General features: G+C 37.1%; 3 protein-coding genes and 1 long non-coding RNA gene across 14 annotated transcripts in view; 1 reads left to right on the top strand and 3 right to left on the bottom strand.

The window, feature by feature from the left end:
- LOC124170770 (myeloid leukemia factor-like) overlaps positions 1 to 6,350 on the bottom strand; it is a 130,893-nt gene extending 124,543 nt beyond the window's left edge. For all 10 annotated transcript variants that reach the window (XR_006867584.1, XR_006867582.1, XR_006867581.1 and 7 more), the window contains exons 1-2: positions 6,208 to 6,350; positions 5,352 to 5,583 (exon numbers count right to left, since the gene is read on the bottom strand). Coding sequence is in view for 6 of the 10 variants with exons in the window: in XM_046549712.1 (XP_046405668.1) it covers positions 5,352 to 5,583; positions 6,208 to 6,254 (279 nt within the window). In the remaining 4 variants the exon portion in view is untranslated. The remainder of the gene's footprint in view (positions 1 to 5,351; positions 5,584 to 6,207) is intronic.
- An 84-nt stretch (positions 6,351 to 6,434) lies between these two features.
- LOC124170768 (ubiA prenyltransferase domain-containing protein 1 homolog) lies at positions 6,435 to 9,748 on the top strand. Its single transcript, XM_046549710.1, has 4 exons — positions 6,435 to 6,585; positions 6,737 to 6,871; positions 7,073 to 7,364; positions 7,854 to 9,748. Exons 3-4 carry the CDS (start codon positions 7,083 to 7,085, stop codon positions 8,553 to 8,555), a joined length of 984 nt encoding a protein of 327 aa, XP_046405666.1. The 5' UTR covers positions 6,435 to 6,585; positions 6,737 to 6,871; positions 7,073 to 7,082; the 3' UTR covers positions 8,556 to 9,748.
- A 4,160-nt stretch (positions 9,749 to 13,908) lies between these two features.
- On the bottom strand, positions 13,909 to 15,424 carry LOC124171026. Its single transcript, XR_006867627.1, has 2 exons — positions 14,778 to 15,424; positions 13,909 to 13,942 (listed from the first exon to the last, which is right to left on the bottom strand). It is a non-coding gene; the product is annotated as an uncharacterized LOC124171026 (long non-coding RNA).
- Positions 15,425 to 21,776: 6,352 nt separating this feature from the next.
- Positions 21,777 to 24,230, bottom strand: part of LOC124170624 (ubiquitin conjugation factor E4 B) — a 302,332-nt gene continuing 299,878 nt past the window's right edge. For both annotated transcript variants that reach the window (XM_046549465.1, XM_046549466.1), the window contains exon 23: positions 21,777 to 22,203. In XM_046549465.1, coding sequence (XP_046405421.1) covers positions 22,115 to 22,203 — 89 coding nt within the window. In that variant the 3' untranslated portion in view covers positions 21,777 to 22,114. The remainder of the gene's footprint in view (positions 22,204 to 24,230) is intronic.

Genomic DNA, 24,230 nt, shown 5'->3' with positions numbered 1-24,230 from the left:
ATCTAATGACCCATGTAAAATATTTCTGCTCTCACTCTCATAGTTTGCAAGATATGAGGAGTCAAAGTTTGAGATGTTTGCTCAGAAGTGGCGCTAGTGGGAGTCAAATTCCAGAGTGCAGGGCACAGGGTAAAAATTCATAACTCAGAAACCACATAACATATTTGAATGAAATTTTGACCCCTTGTCTATCCAAGTACATAGCTCCCATAGTAATGTCTTTTATTCCCCTTGCATTGTTATGTTGGCCAAAATGATGTCAACAGTTGTTAATTAACCGATTTTTTTAGCTCAAAAACATTACTTCATATTTTCAGAATTATCACCAAAAGGCAGAGCAGTTAACTCATCCAATTTTTTTTTTAATTGAAGGTTAATATGTGCTCCAATATACTGTGAAATAAAAATGGTGGTGTTTTGACTGCCACTATGAGTATTTCAGGTTTTACTTTTTTTTCTGCCCCTGTGAGAGGGATTTTGGACACGTACTGTAAGATAATAAGTATAAGTGTATCCATACCTTCATGAGGATATATTTGAAATATTGGTCAGTAAATCTAAGACCAAACATGTAGTCTAGTGAATGTGGCTCTTGTTCTTACAATTTTTTTTAATAGCAATACTTGGCTTGTGGCAGCTGAGGGTAAAAAAATCCAAATGGCTCAGAAATGTGAAATGATGCTTTTTTCCTGGAATTTACCCATTTTTCAAGTGTTTAGTTTATGGAAAAATTGGTATCAAAATACATTAGACTCTTACTGTGCATTAGAGGATAAATGGAAATACTAATTTAAATAAAATTATTTAAATAATACACTTCAATGTGTTCAAGGCATCTCCCGAACATCTCTGGAGGCTCTCTCGGGCAACTAAATGCTTTACAATACCACCAATTCCATCACATGGGGATATTCCATTGCTTGTAGGAAAGAATGTCCATGATGCCATTAAGGAGAAATCCTGGTAATGCTTGCAAAGATTGAGAAATATTTTGCAGTTCTTGTACCGTCCTGCACAACCATCACTAAAGTAACTCAATTTTTTGACTGAAGTAAAATTTTCCTTAACAAAGCAAAATATTATTCTTTGGGTTTCATAAACAAAAGCTACATCATACTCCAAATCATCTGACAAGATGCATACACTGGAAATAATAAGCTGTTTAGTCAGGTGATCTAGAGTATAAATCACAACAGGGTGTACCGTACAACTATCACTTGTCCAGTGATTCCCTTGTGCCTCATCCTGGATAACATATGAGTAGCTCTCACTGAAGTCAAAGAGAACAGCTACTTCATGGGGTCCAAGATTTTCTTTCATTTTCTTAAGGTAGTTTGCCTGTACCTTCGTAATAAATGAATGGGGCACCAGTTTTTCCACTCTTTGAATTTAAATTGATAGGTACTCATCAAATTCACCGTGAACTTCACCAGTTGATATCTGTCACTGGAAACCCACTGACTGTATGAAACTTCATCTCCGGGGTCACATTCTTCAAACTTTTTCAGCAGTAAGCTTTTCAATTTTTCACGTGAAGGACACTGAGAGCAATATCGCAGTATACAGTCCCTATTATTTCTAGAGCACACGAAATAACCAATTAGGTCCTGGCTTGTTGCCTCTACATTACAGGCACTAAGCAGTAGGTTGACATTTTAATGAATTGTGCAAAAACACACTGAATGCGTTCCAGGACATCCTGCTACCACAAACCATTTTGGACCTAGGTTGCAGAATTTAGAAAAGCCAATTTTAATTCTGGGGAAGTCAAATTTAAAAGTGGAATACAATTCCTTCAAGTTAGCAAGTAATAATCTCTTCTGAACAGGTACATTTTTGGAGATACTTATGGAATCTTTCTTTCCAGGCATCATTCTTGAGTACTCATCACTTTCATAGAAAGTCCTAACTAATTGTAATGTTTTATTTTTGCCTTCCCTTTTCTCAATTCAGGTGCAGCTAATTTTCCATTGTCTCTGAAAAGTTCTCTTGCTTGGCGGGCAGTGTACTCACTCACATGAAACTCTTCCATTACTTTCTTCCTGCTCCATAAAGTTGGTACCAATGATAACAGATGTACCTTTCCTTGATGGGTGCTTGATGTGTCAACTTTTTGTTTGATTAACCCGTCAGCGTCCAAAGTTTTTTTTAAATTCACGCATATTTCACTTTTAAAAAATATGATACTTATGAACTTCACACAAAGAACACAATTCAAACTGACTGAATAATGGAGGAAACCTTCTACTAAGTATGTGCACTGAAAGGTATGCTAAAATTCACATATTAAATACATTGCCGGAGCATTGGCTCAGAACTGCACTGGGTGCCCTATGGCACCCGTGGGCGTTGACGGGTTAAGTCTATGAGCCCATCTATATCATGAACTTTCTGAAGTAGTTCTTTTGGCAGTTTTGGGTCATCCTTTTCTGGAGATAATTCTTTATCAAGAAGTCTTTTAACTTTCCTTTTAAAATTACTGCATGCTGACTCTACTTTCCTTTTAGCGTAGGTTGACCTTCTGTGAGATGATATGCCATGAAATTTTAAAGGTGACTCCTCTATATCTTGCAGCGTTCTGTTAAGTAGCTTAGTTGATTTTTCTTGGGATACTGTTGTTTCAAAATTCAAAATACTATCATTGCTGTCACTATCTACTGCTTCAACATCAGAAAGCTCATTTCCAAACCTGGAGTGTTTCTGTACTTCCTCCCTACATGGCTGGCATACTTTCATTCCTGGCACTAATTTCCGAAGAGTTGGGATTTTACAGGCCTTTTCTGCAAATTCAAGACTTACATTTCTCAGTGATTTTGATATTTTCTTCTTGTGGCTCTTAAAAGGATCAAGACAATATATTTGGTAGGTTTCATACTTTTTCAAATAGTATATTCTGTGATGTTCGCAGACATTGGATAGGACTTCCCCAGGTACACCACTTCTGAGAGATAACAGCTGTTTTTCAAGCATACTCATGATCTCAATTTTGTTCAGTTGCACCACTGGTGTGTAGCTTTTTTTGAGGCAATCAGATGCAGTTACTTTTCCAATGCTGCACAGTTCAACAATTTGCTCATTTTGAAGCATAGTGGAGACACTAACCTTTTTTAATGTTGAAGTTCACAATGAGCAGCTTTGCCTAACTCATAGCACACACAATTAATGTACAGGTAAAAATACACTGATCGTACACACAGAATAAACTTGGACACCCAGGGAGCATCTTTACACAAGAAGACTTGGCAGAAGACTAAAAGTGGTACCCTAGAATCTATTTTGATTTATCATGCCCTCACTGTGATACATTATACACTTTATTCTTCCTAGAGGTTGCACTTAATTCTCTTATTCCTTGGGGAGATGTAATAACACTGAAAAGTGAGGCTGAATAGGTAGGATTGTATTACCTTCTCAAGTTTGTCATGTAATGCAATCATATGTGAGGCAGGGGAGAAAACAATGTGGCACATAATGTCAGCATTATCTCTCCCAGTGAAATAGAAATTTAATACTCCAGTTGCCATCAAGGAATGTGGATATTGGTGACAACCTGCTACATATCTATAAGTTATACCATTTTCTCTGCCAGCTCTTCCATCACTAAGGGTTTGGAAGACCATACTTCTTCTGTGAAAGTGAGGCTAAATTTGTACAACTCCAGTTCAGCGGGACTCATTTAATCACTTTTTCACAGATCTTAACAAACTTGTACATTGCATGTGCTTATGATGACCACTGGTTTTTTGGATGAGTGCTTTCTAAACACGAGGAAGAACAAGATGTAAAAGTGAAATTTATGCACCCATATCGAAAATCCCCATGTGATGGAATTGGTGGTACTGTAAAGCGTTTAGTTTGCCCGAGAGAGCCTCCAGAGATGTTCGGGAGATGCCTTAAACACATTGAAGTGTATTATTTAAATAATTTTATTTAAATTAGTATTTCCATTTATCCTCTAATGCACAGTAAGAGTCTAATGTATTTTGATACCAATTTTTCCATAAACTAAACACTTGAAAAATGGGTAAATTCCAGGAAAAAAGCATCATTTCACATTTCTGAGCCATTTGGATTTTTTTACCCTCAGCTGCCACAAGCCAAGTATTGCTATTAAAAAAAATTGTAAGAACAAGAGCCACATTCACTAGACTACATGTTTGGTCTTAGATTTACTGACCAATATTTCAAATATATCCTCATGAAGGTATGGATACACTTATACTTATTATCTTACAGTACGTGTCCAAAATCCCTCTCACAGGGGCAGAAAAAAAAGTAAAACCTGAAATACTCATAGTGGCAGTCAAAACACCACCATTTTTATTTCACAGTATATTGGAGCACATATTAACCTTCAATTAAAAAAAAAATTGGATGAGTTAACTGCTCTGCCTTTTGGTGATAATTCTGAAAATATGAAGTAATGTTTTTGAGCTAAAAAAATCGGTTAATTAACAACTGTTGACATCATTTTGGCCAACATAACAATGCAAGGGGAATAAAAGACATTACTATGGGAGCTATGTACTTGGATAGACAAGGGGTCAAAATTTCATTCAAATATGTTATGTGGTTTCTGAGTTATGAATTTTTACCCTGTGCCCTGCACTCTGGAATTTGACTCCCACTAGCGCCACTTCTGAGCAAACATCTCAAACTTTGACTCCTCATATCTTGCAAACTATGAGAGTGAGAGAAGAAATATTTTACATGGGTCATTAGATAGGTGATAGTAGCTAGTGACAAAAATTTCATTAAAATCCGAGTCGGTGGGTGCCATGCCTGGGTGAACTGACATGGAATGACCCCTGCATGACATGTAGGCAGTCTTATCGTCTTTTTTTACTGACATGCAGATATCCAGCAGACATAAATGCAGACGGCCTACGGACGTCCGTAGGCCACTTGGCGGACAGTCACCGGACGTCCTAAAGATGCCCGTTAACTGTGTGGGAATGAACCTTCATAATGTGATCACAATAAATCTGATACAATGATTGGATTCTGAGAAAATTTTGTGTGCGCATGAATATATTCTCACCATTCCAACTTCAATTTTAGGAAAAATTGAACAATCTTTAAGTACAAACTGAATTTGCGACAGCCACAGATGCATTTTTCCAATACAAAAGGCTGAAAATCAGCTTTCTCTAATTTTGGAACAACTAAAGACAGAGGCCAGAAATTTAAATCCTGTAATTACATATGTAAAATAATTAGGTACACTAAATTTCATGACAATCCGAGCTGGTGAGTTGCATGCCGTGGTATAGTTAACATAGGATGATCCCCACCCTTTAAGCCACATTAACCTTTCCAGATAAGTACAGTAAATGGAAATCAATACTAACCATACTTTGAAAACTGCTACCAGTAGCGGGAGCAAACATATCGGCCCACGGATTGGCAGGAACTGTAGGTCGGAGAATTGGCATACTAACAGCAGGGACTAGCATGGTTTGTGTAATCATCCCCATTATTCCAGAGGTGTCTATACCCATTGCAGCAGCATGGGGATTCATCATCATGGTTTGCATACTCTGCATCATTTGTGACATGTGATTGACTGCTGCCATACGCATACTAAGGAATATGGAAGAAAACATATACAAATAAGTATACCTAGAGCATTCACAATACATATTTTTTTTTCGAATAAATTTATAGCAAATAAACGTTCTGTTTAGTTTGGCGACTTCATAACAACCGCTAGCCAATAAAATGCAAAATTTGTCCCTCAAATTCCACTGAATTCCAAATGTAAAATTATATTCCCACGTCAACTCCATTATGTGTAACATTGACCATATTTGACGCAAAAATTTCAAAGGAAATATAACAAAGTCGTTTTTAACTGCAAGAACATAACTCAAATCGATAGTGAAGGAGCTTGCAATGCACGACATCAACATCCTCGGAAGATGACACAACCTCAGACTCGAGGGTTCGATCAATTACTTTCATTGTAACCGACTGTAGCCATACTAAATAAAATAATTCAAAGCTAATTCAAAAATGCCTAATAATGGAATGACTTAAACTCGTGACACTAGAAATAAAATTGAAGATTTGGTTCATCAGCACAAGATGTTCAATTACTGATAGGAACGGGGATTAAAACGCATATAAAATAATCTTTAGCTACTTCCCACTCTCACATTTAGAGTTAAAGAAATAATGTCCATAAATTCATTTCATCGTACTCACTAAAATGATTCATCATCCGGCGGCTGTGCTAAGTTAAACTGATCCATACTGAGGTCCCAATTACACGCAGAAGGCTTAGTCCGCACAGCTGACAGAATGGCCCCACGTAAATTGGAGAAATGTTACCCAATATGGCGATTGTATTTATTCCTGCAGTGAGGGCGTTGTTTTCAGCGTTTCAGATTTTCCTTTACAGAACAAATGAACCCTTAATGCGTTTTCCATTCATTTTGTACTCGAGCATCTGCTAGCGTCGTTACTCATCTTTTCATGTGTGACAGAATGGTTAATAATGTGAACTTATCGGAATGAAATTGTCTCTAATTTACTGTCAGAAGTCGTGGAAAAATAATTGGTGTAATGAAGCTGACCCTCAAGGTATTCATCTAATTTATTAGGAGCTGTCTCTCACTTTCTTGTTGATTGTGAACTGCATTACGTGCTACGTTTAAATGTTTTCATAAGGTAAATACGGCAGTCTGCAATATTTGATAGTACTTCTTAGTCATTCATAACTTTTCTACTATAGGAAGAACTGGTGGAATACACTAATGATCAGGTTGTATTAAACCTCTCCAAGTCGGTGCTGTTTGTTTGGCTCTACGGGAATAGCATCAGCACCCATTTGTTCAAGTAATATTGTTACTCTGAAGATTAAGGAAAGGTACGAAAGTCTCAATTTTTTATGTTCTTCTTGAAACTTGGTAAAATGGAAATTGAATTGTTGATTTTGGCATGTTTCTGTGGCTAGAATTCAGTTTTTATGTTCATAGGATGATTTCTTGCTATCTTCATATTTTTGAACTGGGAAGATTCTTCTATAATATTTCATCTATATGGAAGGAGTTTTTTTGGTTCCTCGCAGGGCCTTGAGGATGGGAAATGAGGATGAAGAGACTCAGAAGCAAAAAGACAATCATGCTGATGATAAAACCCACATGAATTTAACTTCTAAAAGAAGAAAATTAGCTTCGTATGTTTTAGCCTTGCGACCTTGGACTCTGAGTGCATCTCTAATGCCTACTCTTTTGGGAGCTGCCCTCGCTCATAAGTGTACCGGAGATTTTAGCTTATTGATTCTATTAATTACGGCATTTACAGTTCTCTCTGTACATGGTGCTGGAAATGCTGTTAATACATACTTCGATTATGTGAAGGTATGTTATCGATGAACGTAATATATTATTTACATGCAATTGGGGAACATAATTACCTACATTAATTTAATAATAGCTGCCAATATGACAGTCTTTCTCATTCGTCTTTATTCTTAGCTAACTAACCAACTTGATGTGCAATTATCTACCCGCGATGCTTATGGCATTCTCTATTTAAGCACGTTTGTCTAAGTATTTCCTTGAATTGTATTCATGTACAAGTAAATTCATTAGAACTATAATGAAATAGTGCTGATTACGAAAGATGATTATCCACTCCCTTTAACTTGCTTTCTTCAGGATTAATTTATTGAGTGTTGACTGATTGCTCTCCCTCGTATCTTCATCTTCGTCATACATCTTTGTGTGCTTCATTCGATCACTAATATTTTTCTGATTAAGTGTCTAAACGTAATAAGAAATTCTCTTCGTCTGTATTTGTGAGTTAGCAACCAAGCTAGCATTTAATTATTCATCATTATATTATAGGGTGTGGACATCAAAACAAAGGCCGATGATCGAACATTAGTGGATGCACTGCTTTCTGTTGAGGAAGTCGCCAATTTAGGAGGCCTTCTCTACCTCGCTGGGTGTCTCGGATTTGTTACCCTTGCAGCTCTGTCTCCAGCTCGAATGGAGCATCTTGCTCTAGTATATTTCGGCGGTCTCTCCTCATCTTTCCTCTACACTGGTGGCATTGGACTGAAATACATCGCTCTTGGGGATGTGTTGGTTTTGGTGCTCTTCGGCCCGCTCTCTGTGCTCTTTGCATTCTTAGCTCAAGCAGGTACTGCACGCTGGGCCACTATTTTCTATGCGCTTCCTTTAGCTTTGAATGCAGAAGCAATTCTTCATGGAAATAATACGAGGGACTTAGAAGCCGATCGACGGGCTGGCATAGTGACATTGGCTATTTTGGCTGGCCACACTGTTTCGCACGTACTGTATGCCTTTCTATTATTCACACCATATATTATGTTTGTTGTTCTGTCATTGCATCACTCCATATGGTTCCTTTTGCCCCTTGTAACTCTACCAGCAGCCTTTCAGCTGGAAAAAGAACTACGCTCAAGTGGTGGGATGCAAGCAGTCCCACGAAAGACAGCGCAACTGAATCTATTTTTTGGGCTTCTGTATGTTTTAACATGCACTCTGATCAACTCAGAGAAACTGCCTTATATTAATCAGTGATATGAAAAGTTTTTTACAATTTTTGGAGTATATTTAAGACAAATCTAGTTTGAATACATTTTTTTCATTTTCTAAAAGTCAGTGGTTCACTAAATTCTGTGGTGTGAATGTTTTGTTTTGTGATTTGTAAAACAAAAGAATATTGTGCTGCAGGCATTCACTTGGTTGCTCATGAAGTACTAAATGCTGTGTGTGCCTTGACAGTTCATGTATAGGCATTGATTTTTATTCAGTATTAAAGGTTCTTCAATGGCCAAAGTAGTAACTTACCTCATTTACTTGTTTTGGGCTTGTTAGCAGTTGGCAGCACTATCAGAGGATTCCTTAGATGCTTACAATTAATAAATCCTACCCCCCTCCTAGAAACAAATGTGATGAGTGCTCTTGGTCACAGCATTGGGTACCAAATTTTTGTGACCATAAATTTTGTATGAACACTTAGTGTGTTTGGTGTGATGATTTGACAATAATGTAATGTATCATCTGCTTGCAATTGCCACATTATGTTGGTTTTTGCAGAAAATATAGAAGCAAGTTATGTTTGGCCAGAAATAGCGATAATTGCTGAAGGGAATGCAATGTCTTCCAGCCTAATGCGTGTGCCATTACCGGCAATGTTTTGATAATAATGGTATGCTGTAATGGTTAATGATCTACTATGTTACTACATAGGTACTTAATAGGGCAGCTTTGTCTGAGTCAACTGAAACAATTCATAATGTATATGGTATTCCAAGCTACTGAAAGATGTGCACTTAAAATTGTGTGTACATAAGTGGAATTATGTTAATATGCATCTTTGCTGTGCAATGTGGTTCAATTGCTCTTAAATATTTTCATTAAAGTCTATGATTAAAATTTTTGTAAGTTGTCCTTAAAAGCTTTTCAGTGATTGACTGTGATGCCAGCTATACATTCATGTTAATTACAGTCATCTTATGAGGTATAAAAAAGTAATTCAGAATCTGCATTTAAATTTCTACCAATTTTTGAACTGTACATGTTGTATTTCACTGAAGTTTCCTCCAACCATGAGTCAAGAATTGTGAAGTATTGCAGGCATCACATAGTGTTTCACCTGGTTCATTCTTTGATGTATGTATTATGAGTCCCATCTATGGATTTTGTTATGTTTTTCCTCATTGTACAATCACAACCAAAATAAATTTGGAAGCCATTGATGATCACCTTGAGATTGGTGCTTAAGTGGTAATCCCAATTACATCCAAAAACTCGGGACCCCCTATCTCACTGGTTAAAAAAGCAGGTAACGTGTGTATGATGACTAGCAATAGCATTAGGATTTGTTCCTAGGTAGTCACACCTCACTATATAGGTGGATTCTTTGCGGTCTACCACCATTCATTTCATGTTGAAAGAAGCTTGCCGGCCAGAACCATCCGTATTTGATTATACTCACATCCAGGGATGTTTGGTGGTTGTAATCACCTACAGATTGAAAAAATGAATAAAAAATGTAACTACTGCTGGCCCAAAGGTGACCTGTCCCCCACTCTCCCTGTAAATGCAACTAGGTACACCTATGGTTAGTGATGAAAATACATGTATTTCAAGTACATATTGGCATTCCTTTTGTATCTGAAATGTAATTTCTAAAAGTATTTTATTATTAACTAATACATTTAACAAGTATTTTTTCATTTCAGCATTCATTGCTTATACCTCTTTCAATTACTCTATCATTGCTGCCCTTGGGTCTTACTGTATTTTTGATTCTTATTAAAGGTATTCTAATGGTTTAGGTATGTTTGCATCGAGTACTTTTCAAATCATCCTGCTTCCCCCCCCAGTGGCGCATCGAGGGGGGTCTTGGGGGTGAAAGCCCCCCCCCCCCCCCAGAGCTCAGAGAATTTTTTAATTGTAATCCATTTTACTTAATTTGATTGATATTACTAATAGAATAGTGTAAGGATTAATAAAATATCCCTCAGAAAGCCGTAAAACTCACCATTTTGAACCATTTATCTTAAGATTCAGCAATTTATTAATCTCTCACCTACCACTTATCCTGGTGGATAGTCCATACCCCCACACACCCCAGTATTATTTGCCCCTAAACCCCCCCAGCCTTAATTCCTAGCTGCCCCCCCCCCCCCCAAATCCTCTAAATTGATTTTCCCTCTTCAATTCTTCGTAAGACCTATACCTTTTCATTCTCTCCGCAAAATCATCCATTTTCCTTTTCCCCTCTCGCCTAAGTCTTCCCTCTAAAATGGTTTCCAACAGTCGGTACTTGCTTCATCCAAACCCTTTTATCTCTGCATCACATCTAGAAATTTCCTGTCCTCCCTTTGTCATTCCTCTCTGTCCATTGCACCCTCTATATTCTTCTCCACATCCAAATTTTGAATGCCTCTTGTCTTTTCTAATCCTCTTTCCTCGGCATTTAATTTTGTACATTCCTCATCAAACTCTTCACTAGCTTTTTCTCTTTTGTTTTATATAATGATCTTCTGCGATTAGGCACTTCATTCCTAAGTTATTAAATCCTTTGCCAAAGCAATTCTCTTCCTGGTATCCTTATTTCTCTGTTGTCTTTTTATATGCTGTCCAAAATGTTGAACTGCTCCATTTTGTGAAAATCTACTTTATTATGCCTGTTCCTTTTGTGAAATGCTGCATCCAAGTTATTTATGGTCGATTTTTGCTCTCCACCTGATAAGACTGTTATCCAGACAACATCTGCTCCATGACCCGCAACCAATTATGAAATGAATGTTCTTTGGCCCATTGCCAATTCGAATTGTGGCCAGAAGATGTTGGGCATTGGAAGGTCACGTGAAGAAACGTGTAGTTTTGAAGGACATACCTGGTTAATGTTCAACATCTGTCTTGCCGAGCAATTTCCATTACGCTGAGGACCTGATTTTTTCAAAAATCATCTTCAGACGCTAATATGGAGGATTTTTGCGACTGAAAATTATATTGGTGTCAAAACCTGCTGTTTAAAAAATTCAAACAAGTGTGTTCATTGTTGGACTAAATGGTGGACAGAAGAAATCGGAAATGCTAATAAGTGAAGAGCGCTGAAGGAGTGGTCGAGGGGAAGGAGCGCGCTCCCTCCCCTCCGTATTTCAAGCTATGAGCGAAAGAGCAAGGGAAGAACACGTCCGATCTTGCATGTGACGTCGTTGCCTTCAAAGCTATCATATCATCATAAGCTATCAGAGATATCATCGAGCTCAGTAGGTGGTTAACCTAGCACTTGGCCTCCAGAGACTGGGATAATTGAACCTAGTAGACCGAAAAAGGTGAGATGGGGTGGGGATGAAACACGTTTCCATTGTTCCCCTGTAACTTGATATTTTTCTATTTTCCTGTGGGGTCTCGGAAAGGAAAAAAAAGCAGAGGCATTGGCTGATTGGTTATTATGCTACGGCGCTGAAATTGCCCCGATTGTGGTCCATGAATCTCTTGGGAAGGTTTATGCTAAGTGTCTGTCGTGTTTTGCCTTAAAATTTTCCACGGCTGCAATTCTATTCTATTGCAATACTCCTGCGAGAGCTTTTAAACAAAATTGTTCGTGAGTTGGGCTAGCATCTTAGAGCAACGGCGTATGCGAAGAGAGGATCGGAAATCTTTCCACTCCCTCTTATGCCGCTATTATCGCCGCAGTTATCAAAATTTCCTCATTCAATTGGTATTGAAAGAGGAAATTTCGATAACTGTCGACATTCAAGGCATACGTCTGCAACACCGATATAAGGATCAAAAAAATGCCGCAAATATTTTTTTCTTTATACCCATACAGCACACAAGGTGGAATACACATGTATTGCATCTGTAATACAGTCAAAATACACGAAGACCGGATGCTGTATTCAATTGTAATACAGCAGTAATTTCTGTGTATTTTCACTGTAAATATGCTTCAAATGTCCTCTAGTACACGTATAATCCAGTGTAATACATGATGTACACTAGTGTATTTTTCCATGAAAATTACATGATGTACAGTAGTGTATTTTTCCACGTAAATTACATGATGTACAGTGGTGTATTTTTCCACGTAAATTACATGATGTACAGTGGTGTATTTTTCCACGTAAATTACATGGTGTACCAAAATGTATATTTCCATGACAGTTATATTGTAACAATTACATATACAAGCTGCCTTCAACCTCAGTAGTTCATGTAAGTGAACGTCTTTTCCTAACAAATTCACAGGGGATATGAGGTGCAATACTTACTAACCGATCAATACAAATAATTAAAGCATAGCTTGGAAGCTTAACATTTTTGTTGCCTCTCATAAAAGCTAATAATATCTTCCTCATGACCCCTAAACAAAGCAAATGCATGCAGTCAAGAGGAAAATCCATAACCATCCTAATGCCAGGGATTGCTAGTAACGGGTTGTAACACAGCCACCTAGAGATAAGGCTTGTTCCCAAGCGTGTGTGGCGAGGCCAAGCATTTGATTAAACCTGGTTGCATTCCATGCACTTTCCTTGGATAGATAATTTCTTTCTAGCAGGGTAAAAGGTGTTCACACAAGGTCCCAAATGGTTCTATTAATTAAGAGTAAATTCTTCTTCAATTTTTCACTGAATTAGACATTGCATGACAGATGGGCTATGAAAATCTTACCCTAGAGCCTGAGTAAATAAGATTGTTCAATGACAATTGGCAGTGAATCATAACATCATTGACACATCTGCTATTATTCCGCTCGTATTCATCAAAATGAAAGCCAAAATTTACATATAGTCCAACCTCAGCTACTAAAACGTACCAGTCCCAGGCGCTTATGCATTTGAAATATTGTTTGGGATGAGCAAAAGTTTCAATGTCACTTTGCAGTAGATGTATCAATCTAATAAAAATTTGAAAGTCCTGCCAAACCACCAGCATAAAAATATGTATAAAGAATATGATATCTCTTAAATCACATCTCAGCTCTTACCATGCATGAGGAAATCACCACAATGAATTATAGTGGCAGGAAAGAAAAAAACAATTAAAATACAGATATTTTATATTTTCATTATTCAATCACAATAATAGCTGCAATCCTCTCTTGTTACCATGAAATACTTTGCTGAAACAAATATTGTCATTCTCTTTTGAACAAAAATTATTTTTAAGTACATTGACAGAAGCCATACTAACTATCTTCAATAGTTTCTCCAACGAATGTCTATTGTCAATCATCCACTTAAAAAAATCCACATCCACCATAGTTCTATACGTCACTTATACCACTGTCTTTCTGTCTTCTGAATGATAGTTTGGTAACTGAAGAAATGGCACCTTCCTCCAGTCTCGGCACCTTAATTCAACACGAATTATCTCCCCATCTTCTCGTGCAAGGCCACAGATTCTTTTCTGATGTCACTCGATGTGAAGTGCAGCTCACACACCTAAAATTAATAAATAAGAAAATACCAAGTAAATTACTTAGTCTTTTCAATTTAAGGCATTTCTGAATGAGAAATATATCTAATGACTTGGCTGGTAAATACAGGAGATAACTACATACCTCAATGATTTTTTTTATAAAAAACTAGATATAAGCATAAGATAATTTGAGATGATAAAAGCCGGACACAGCTAAATTCCGGTTCATTGCATCACCCACGATTGTAAGAGAAAAACGCGTATCTCCATTCACGGCGGTTCATACACACTAATAGCATATAAGTTACTTACGAGACTCAATGAATTTCTCAGCATTGCTTTCCATGAAACTTATTGAGTGAGTATTCGCTGGTCTTGCGAAATGATACATAAGCTCAAATTAATTCGAAAGCATGAATACCTTAAAAGGTATGTGTTATCCCCGGAAATATACGGTACTACGCCAAAAATACAATGACTCAGGAAGCTTCATCGAAAATACCCTAGTATATAACTTAGGGCGTAAATAATTCAAACAGCTTTTCAATTCTAAGTTAAATAAGTATTTTTAACTGAGTACAGAGTTTCAGACGCATAACACACCAAAGGGCAAGCTAAGAAATAATATTCGATACCATAAACTTGGCTGCTAAATTATAATTCCCAGTAACTCCTTCAACCACACGTTTACTGAACGAAATAATACAAAAAACAACTAAAATAAAAGAATTTTCAGTCGAATTGCCGCTACAATATTTTAAATCACCACTTTTAGAATTGGAGACATTCATCAACATCTCCAAGCCACATCTAGCTAGAAATTACATCCAAATAATTACAGCGTGAAAGGGTACATACCTTACTGTTTTTCGTGGAGATGAAATTGTCTCTTCTGATCGCCCGAATCCACTTGATCTCCAGCTCATGATATCTTGGAAAGCTAAAAACTTAACTTTGGGTCCACTCCTGGAGTTTTCTTCGCACTCCGGCACTGAACACGTGAAAGGCGTTTTTAACAAAAATGTCTCACAAACACACGTTTCTTAAGCCCAGCGAATGAAATTCAAGAATAAAGGAAAATTCACTATCATCAGAAACTTCAATTCTCAATAACTTACACCACAAAAATCCCTAAAAAGTGGTGAAATGTAACGTAAATTCACACGTAAACAACGTAGGGGTTTCAAGGATATCACTACTTCGCTCAAAGATGATCTTATGAGTGGACTCATTAAAACCGATAATGTGCTAGGCAATTATTAGTTTTCAGAGTGAATATTAATCCACAAATATAATTTTCCTCGGCAGTGTACTCTCCTATATGTTACATTTATATTTTTGGTCGCTAATATGAACTCACAGGTTTATGCATTATACCGGTATGGATACACCAATATACTTAATGTAAATCCCTACATATAATAACGCTGTAATACAGCAATAATACGTTACAAAATACATTATGTATAGTATACATCAATTTCCTTGGTAAATACATTATGTACGCGAGTTCTTGTGCTGTGTGGGTAGCTTCGATGCTCAAAATAGGGGTGCGCCTCTTACACACGCTTATACGTTACATTAATTTACTTAATTATACGGTACATTTATTTACTATTAAAGTCTATGAGTCACCTAACCAAACAGTCTCATTCACTGATCATTCTGCTTGATACACTCCACTCAGGGAGCATATTTCAACTGGGCGTAAATAGGGCTTAAATTAGCTTGACCAGGCCAAAATTTTTAAAAGTATGGCATATAAAGGAAAAAACAAGGTCATAGTGCTACTGGACGATCATTCTGCTTGGTCCCTTTCATCCAAATGAGGTGTTTCATTTTATATTTGCAGAGGGTTGTCTACAGAATTCCAAGAAAAGGTTAAAATTCCCATCAAAAAATGCCCAAACAGTTTCCAACAATATTCGTATCTGACTCTGATCCAGAATCAGATCAGTTTCTAATATTTTACTGAAGTTCTAGGATTGAAAAGGTGGACGAGTCAGATATTGAACCGATTTCAAAGACAAGGAACAATTTTTTGAGTCAGATATGGAACATCGACAGCTTTAACCATGGAACCTGAGGTGCGGATGCGGGGGGATGAACACATGCCACGTTTTTCCATTGGTCATATAACTTACATTTCATATACAAAAACAGAACACGTTCACTGTGGAATGCAGTGATTCCCTTGTGTCTCATCTCTATCCATTTCCTTACATTCCAACTTGTTCCCTTCCAGTTTCCCTTATATGCCGTTTCAAACAACCTATATACGCCATACATAAAAATCCTACACTCTTAATACGTAATTATTGCACAGCATCAGGTAGAAAGAAGTATGAAAAATGTAGGTAGACAATGAGGATCATGATTTCTAAAAATATTGCACCTAAATAAATATACAGGTATTACATTATTAGCAACACAAGTTGATATCAACAGAATTAAACTTTATGTTGTCCTAAATGCATAATTCACTGCTCGATGATATTACACCACAACTTGATGTCCATGAGTATGTGAAAAATAGAGATGGGTCGAATAGCAGATTTCTCGAATTCGAATATTAAAACATTTCTCGAATTTCGAATACCTCGAATACTAGAATAGGGAAATTGCATACTTTTTATAAACAGTATGCTGATATACTACAGTAAACACTTAGTACCGCAATATACTTTTTTCCGCGTAAAATTCAGTTTATACACTAGAAATTGACTCCCAAAAGTCTCCCGAGTTTCGCGGGCTAAAAAATACCGCCCCCACTAATCTTTGGCCGTGACGTCATAGTTCAGTAGGAGTTCAAGATCCAAGCCCAAACTGCAGGTTTGGAAGAGCCACGTTGCGTTTAAAGGAGAACATGGGTAAAGTAAGGAAAAATTACAAGTGGTGCATTGTTCCTCTGTGCAATAACACCCCAGAAAAAAATTTCGTCTGCATTCCCACGGAGGAAATTAAAAGAAACGCCTAGATGCATGCCGTCTGTCGGGATGAGCGTTACGGATAAATAAGAGTATAATAAACGGAATGATAAACCCGTGTGTTATGTGAGCGAAGATAACTTTAATATAAATAATATTTCCATATTTCATTGACTGAATGACTTGAAACTGAGATTTTTCGATAATTCGGCCGCCGTAGAATAAAAACTCAACTTCACAACAAAAATCGAGATAGGTGTTTCTCGATGGTCGATGGACTCAAATTATTTATGGCACTTGTTCAATTTCATTTACGGAAGGACAGAAAATTCCATGATGTTTAAAATCAAGGGAGGAAATATGAAAATATATGTGCCGCTGTACTTTGAAAATTTATATCCTGGCTTCACTGCATGCTATAATAATGAAATATACGTCATTTTAAAGGAAATTTTATCCTAAATTCTGATTTATTTTATTACAAAAAAATCAAAAATGTAGACACGGCCAGTGCAATAAATGACTCCGCGCACTGAAAAATTAGCCGTTTTGTCAACTTCATGAACTTTGCAACTCAACCCAAGGAAAACTACTACGTCTACAGCATTCGAATACAGCAGCTATAGCGCATTTCCCAAGATCGATCTTGGGAAATGCGCTAAGGGAGGGAGTGCTGAATGGAGGGGGATAGCGGATCCGCTATCCCCCTCCATTCAGCACTCGCCTCCCCCCTCTTACGCTTTCCTAATCCCATAAATATAAAAAAGTCCCAGCTCGCGCAGGGATCGTATTACGAAGACCTTGGCTTCGAAAGAAAATATCAAGTTACACGAGAACAATAGAATCCTTTTTCATGCCTCCCCTTTCTTGTCCGCTGACCTTTTTCAGCCTACCTGCTTCTAAGTTCCTCGTTTCTGGAGGTCAACTGCTGCATTAGTCACCTATTAGCCCAAAACGTGTCTAAAAATGACTTTCAGCATTGGTATTATACTTTTATTGGATTGAAATTAAGTAATGTGCACGTAATTAAAAAAGAATGATACCAAACACAACTTATATTTAACGTTATTTAAGCAAGGAAATAGAATAATACGATGGTGATTTCTGGCGAATCTCAATACCCTCGCAGCTGAGCTTCTCCGCAGTTGATGCGGCAGTTTTTTTCGAAACAGGATATCAGGTTACAATTTACGAATTGTGCTACAATATAGTCTCACCTATCAGAGTTGCTAACGAGGCGATATCTTTTAAGGATATTTTGCCGTAAGTTTATTGATGCATTCAGCCAGGTGCCCGCGCATATGCCGTTTTTTACTGTAATTTTGATCCTTTATCAACTTTTACGCGTCATTGCGGAGCCGTCGTTTGGCTTAAAAGAAACAAAACTGACATCACGGGAAGCCCGCACTCTTGTAGTATTCGAATCCATGATGATCTTTCCGATGACTGGAACGGTTCGGGAGCAGTAGCTCAATGCGTAACGGAAGGTACCCCAAAAGTCGACATTTTTCCGCCAATTTTAATTTTTTTGAGGGGTTTCGTGGGTGAAATCGGGGATTTTCGGATTTTTTCCCCCGATTGGTCGACTAGCGTCCTCTATGTTGTTTCCAAGTTAACTACCAACGAGACATTTCACGACGTGCGCGCGACAGTGTATGACGCGAAATTCAAAGTATTCGAGATTGTACTTTTAGCATAATCCCAGTAAACACGTATGACTCATGCATGAGGTCATAAAGAAGTCTGACGAATTTGTAGGACTCCTACAAAAGAGTCCCAAATGGCCTCATAATGATGTCTCCGTGAGGTCATATGCACTCGTATGGGAATTCTTTTCGCGGTCTCACACGACTCTGAAGGAGCTCAGTCAAGAGGTCTTATAGGACTCCTATAACAGTTCCAATATGATATAGGCGCAAATGTGGCGCCTCCACGTGTGTGATAATGGAACTACCTGGAGAACCAGAAAAATTACCCACTTCGTAATAATTCCGATAGATGGCTTTGAAATAGCCTACAAAAACGCCGGGGCCCCTACCAGCCCATTAATTAAGATTTCAAAATACTTTACGCACCTTTATTTAAGAAAATTCTCCGATGACATAAGAACCCGACGTATCCAATTAAAATAAAGCAAAATAATACATTTAATGAGAACCATAGGTGGAAATACGGCAGAAAAACAAAATGGAATAGACAACTTCATGATATTTATAAATTTATTCTTCATAATATTAAGTCAATAAACAAACATCACGAGTTTTTGAATTCTTCCTCTCTGCATACTTTACGCTGTCTCCGCTTGATACAGCCACTGCCTCTCCACTCTCTCCAAGGCGACACTACTTGCTGATGTCGGGTTCCATTTCATAAGAGAGGCTGCAAAAAAACATTGAACTTAAGTTTGTTGAGAGTTATAATTGATAACATAATAACATCAAATAAACCAGATAAAGACTATTTATCTCATTAGCAGTCCCTAAATACTCCCAGGGCCGGTTTTAGCACCGAAGATGACCGTTTTAACTTGGTTAATTTTAGGAGTAACCGAATTAGTGAACTACTTTTGATTAACTCTTACACTTAATTACATTCCTATTGCATTATAATGCTCTTAGAAGTTAACTTAAATACATGGTGTACGTTATTTCCATGCTTTATCGTTCCATAAGTTACATTACGAAGTGAAATCAAGCAAATTATAAATCGGTTAGCACTTTTGTTTGTTTACGTCATGATTTTGAGAACTGAGAAGTTTATAAACTTCAATGATCTTAGGGAAAACTGTTTTGTGAACCCGAGATAATAAAATCATTGCTTGACCACGCACTAGATATGATCGAGATAGTGTATATTAGCGGAGATAATTTAAAATGCGATAACAGCAAATTTATAAGGATACGATGAATGAATGAAATGAAACATGAACAACAACAAAGGCACGTTACAAAACGTGTTCCACCTAAATATTTTACATGGATATATTTACCGATAATCAATGATAAGCATGAACTTAACCAGCTTTTAAAATAGTATAATTAATGGATTTTCTCATTAACAAGTGGATAAAGAATCGGACACATAAAATCATTGAAACTTACCTTCCAAGTCTCCGTGCACGTAACACATCATGATGTCCACAATTGTCTTTTCAAACCTTAAGGTTCGTGCCGATCTCAGATCCGATGGGATCCTGATTCACGTTCGTAGACACAAGGAAAAACACGAGCAAGAACTAGGCCATGGAGTACACACGATATTAAGCATAAACTTGACGTTTGAGCTCAAGGCAGTAGAATAACACGACAACACAATGGCGGACCTAGCGGAAAGTGGAAGTGTCAGCTTATTTAATAGAATCGGAGGGAGAAGTTTACGAACCCATCTCTTAATATAAAGAGTTAATTGAAGGAAGAAAAAATATTGTACACGCAGAAATATATAATTACGATTGAAATTATAATTAATTAAACATATACATGACTTGATTTTTCAGGCCTCATGTGTGTGAGACCTTGAAGACCCCATGAAGTGTGAGGTCTTCAAGACTTCATGAAGTATGCGGTCTTAAAGACATCAGTCATGTGACCTCATGAAGTGTGAGGTCTTAAAGGCCCTTTCATGTCTCTTAATGTGGAATCTTAAAGGAGTCCAACGTATGAGTTCATATAAGACCTCATTACGAACACTGTGTTGACTGGGATTATTCGATATCTCGAATACTTTCTAGTATTCGCGCATCTCTAGAGAAAATATTCAGAAGTCCCCATGAGATGTCACCGGTGCATGTTAGCAACTGGGATATGCCTCAATACCCATACAAAAAAATCTGTGCTGCGACTGTACTAAAGCTGCACTGTAACTGTGCTAAAGGGACTGTACTGTGACTCTACTTAGACTGCACTTAAATTGAAACATCACAGTACAGTTATAGCACACCCAGAGTGCAGTTGCCATAGCACAGTCACAGTGGAGTTGTCATAGCACAGTCACAGTGGAGTTGCCATAGCACAGTCACAGTGGAGTTGTCATAGCACAGTCACAGTACAGTTGCCTTAGCCCAGTTTTTACTGTAATACTCTTTCCCTGAATCAATAATTGACAGTCTTGATTTGGCTCTTGCATTCCCTGTATATCTTAAGATTGTATATAAGATTGTATATATACAAATGATTTTTGAAGAGACCTTTCTTCTCAGGACTTATAAGTCCTGAGAAGAAAGGTCTCTTCAAAAAGTCTCAGGACTTATAAGTCCTGAGAAGAAAATATATTTACTTTAATGCAGCACAATAGGATGGACTATTACCATTCAGATGGCTGTGGGCAACAATCAAATTTTTCCTACAGTATAAACATTTGCTGAAAATAAGAGAGCACAGGAAGGCTACTAACACATATTATTTGATTTTAGTAAATTCTGATTGAATCTAATAATGGAGATATTATAATTAATAATTATTTAATGACAGCCTATTTTATAAAATATAAATTATATTGTTCATTCCAAGAATTTTCAATGAGGTGGAGAGGATGAATTTCATGTTCAGACTTGCTTCGTCACAAATCAGATAGCTGGGGACTGAACGAAAAAATAATTGTTTTATGAGGTCAGGCAAATACTGTTTCATGTGCTTTATTGATTCTTAAAATGTTCCGCTAATAAATCAATATAAAAAGCACACATTGAATATCATCCATCATTTAAACACAGTATAATCTGTAAAAAATAATCACTGGCTTGATGAGCCAACGAACGTTCTTAGTAGATGAGGGATGGTAGACAAGACAAAGGATGTGAAAACAGAAAAAAAAAACAAAATTATTTAAAATTTTCACTGTGGAAAACATCACATCAGATTCAGCAACAATAAGGTAACACAGCAAGAGCTAGATTTCTCCTCTATTTGTCTACCAAATAATTTAAGACTAATTATTTTTTACTCTTTATTACAAAACATAAAACATGTAATTTTGTGCTGTGACACAAAACACATTTATATAAGTTCAGCAGCTCGAGAGCTCTTAACACTGGAAAGACAAGGAATTGTATATTTCCAACCCTGTTAGGAAATGATTACTGTATCCTTGGTATTGGAAATACAGCAACATAGAACACTGAACATTAATCGGTAACTCTTGACATTTATGATGCATGACTTTTACAACATCTCTTAAGGGCCTTGAAAAGTATTTCAAAGGCTCTGGAAGTTACATACAGTGAAAACAATTACACCAAATCCTTCTTCAAATATACTGGACGGGAAGGATTTAATTTTTTGCATCCTCCTTCTCCTTCTCTGCTTTCTTCTTGCACTTGTTAGCTTTCCAGGCCTGAATTTCTGCTTTTAAATCATCCACTGGAAAAATAAATATAATTAAAATATGCAAGAGAAGGATGAAATTTATAGGGAAGGCAGCTTTTAATGCATGCATAGATAAAAAAATAAGCTTGCAAACATCACCTTTATGGGTAGGGCCATTCACTATATGTAATTACTAGCTCTCACGAAAGACATCGAGATAGTAGAAATACATACAAGTTACAATTCTTTATTTTTATATAAATGACAAGTTCTATGTGACATGACTGGAATAACAATGAATATTATTATTACTAATAAATATGGCTTTTAGAAAAATAGAATCTTGAAGTCTGACAGGAATTATATTGCAATGCCAATTTGCACACTGAAATGAAAATGAGAGAATAAATGCAAGAAAAAGCACAGGCGATCTTACTACACAATGAAATTACAGAGGGGAGCATGAAACCTCCTTTCAGGTGTCACACAGTTCCAGTCAGAAAAAATGAACAAGATTGACCTGAAATGCTGTTACCCCATTCAATATTTCAGCTGATAGGCCCAATTTCACAATGGCTCACCATCACGCCAAGTCTTAAGAATGCTCAATCACAGCAGGAGTGTTAGCAGTGAAAGGACTTGGTTGAGGGTTTGTAAATCACCTTTATTGAGACAAAGCATTTCCTGAACAAAAACCACTATGCCTGCCACATGAAATCTAGTGCTCAGCATGTGCACACTAGTATCCAAATCAGTTTTTGATGTTCTACGCCAACAGATTCCTGATTTTCATGCCTCCTCATCATTACACAATTCGTCACCTAATCCTCTTTCACTAATTTTTTTCTGTACCACTTCCATCCACCTTTTTTGACCAGCCTCCCCGTTTGAATTGGAATATATTTGCGGCCTTAGATGCAATGGAAATGAAGACAAAAGGCTTTATAATATGACCAGCGTTCAACAAAAGCGTGAGAGAATAATATGTCTATAAGAAACATGTCCTATTCTCTAATCTACAAGGTTGCTAAAATTTTTGATGAATACTCATCCATCTGCATACTCCAGCAAGCTGCCACAAGAGGAGGGGGGTATAAAGACACAAAATAAATATACATATGCAGGACAAAATCAAATGAGAAGAAGGTGCACACGTTGGAAGCATTTAACTTTTAGTTCCACCTGGCATTTTTGGAGTCCTTTATTATTATTTGGGAAAACACAAAATCCTATACCTATTCATACAACAAAATATCCCTCTTATTTTATCGTTTCTATCGGATCTAAAAAACATAGTAGGCTCCAAGATTACTGTATATTTTCATGGCCAAAGCACCCTCAGGGACTTAGTGCTTTGGGCAATGAAATTACAAAATGATTTTGAAAAAAAATGGAACAAGTTACATAATGTGTATTATTACATGGAAAGTGATAGCATTTACACAACTGTAATTGGACCAGGGTTCCCACTCTACCTGAATAATGAAATTCACGGCTTTTTCCAGGTTTTCACGGTTATTTTTCAGGTTTTCACGGTTTTTTTCAGGTTTTCACGGTCTCAATTTCGCTAAATTCACGGTCCGTTAATAAGCCAATAATAAGAAAATCACTGGCCGTATATCAACAGAAAATTAACGTACGCGACAAACGCCGTGAGTGTTAACGCCGCGATGAAACGTGATATCTGTTATGACGTGATCTATCGTTTGCAAAATTCAGGGCCGACTACAGGACCAGCCCAACCGCCCTCTTGTCTGGACGCCGAATACCCTTCGGACCTTCTTCCATCCGGACACCCGAGGTCCTTTTTTAATTCCTCGCCGAGAGATTGTATTTTGCGCACGTTGTTATTACTGCTCAGTAACCAAATTTCCCCCACCCCAATATTTCTTATTTAACGGAAAATATTTTATTTAAATTGTTTATAGAGCATAATAAATCGAAAAACAATTTCATACACTGTATTAGCACGAATCTAAGACGAACACGATTCTAAGACTACCCTCCTTTTTTGGAACTCCACTAGGGGAAATTTTTTTTCCTAATAACGATACGATTATAAAATGAATGCGGAAAAACGA

Source organism: Ischnura elegans, chromosome X (genome assembly GCF_921293095.1).
Source record: "Ischnura elegans chromosome X, ioIscEleg1.1, whole genome shotgun sequence".
NCBI classification, from domain to species: domain Eukaryota; kingdom Metazoa; phylum Arthropoda; class Insecta; order Odonata; family Coenagrionidae; genus Ischnura; species Ischnura elegans.
This window is presented reverse-complemented; position numbering and strand designations above follow the sequence as displayed.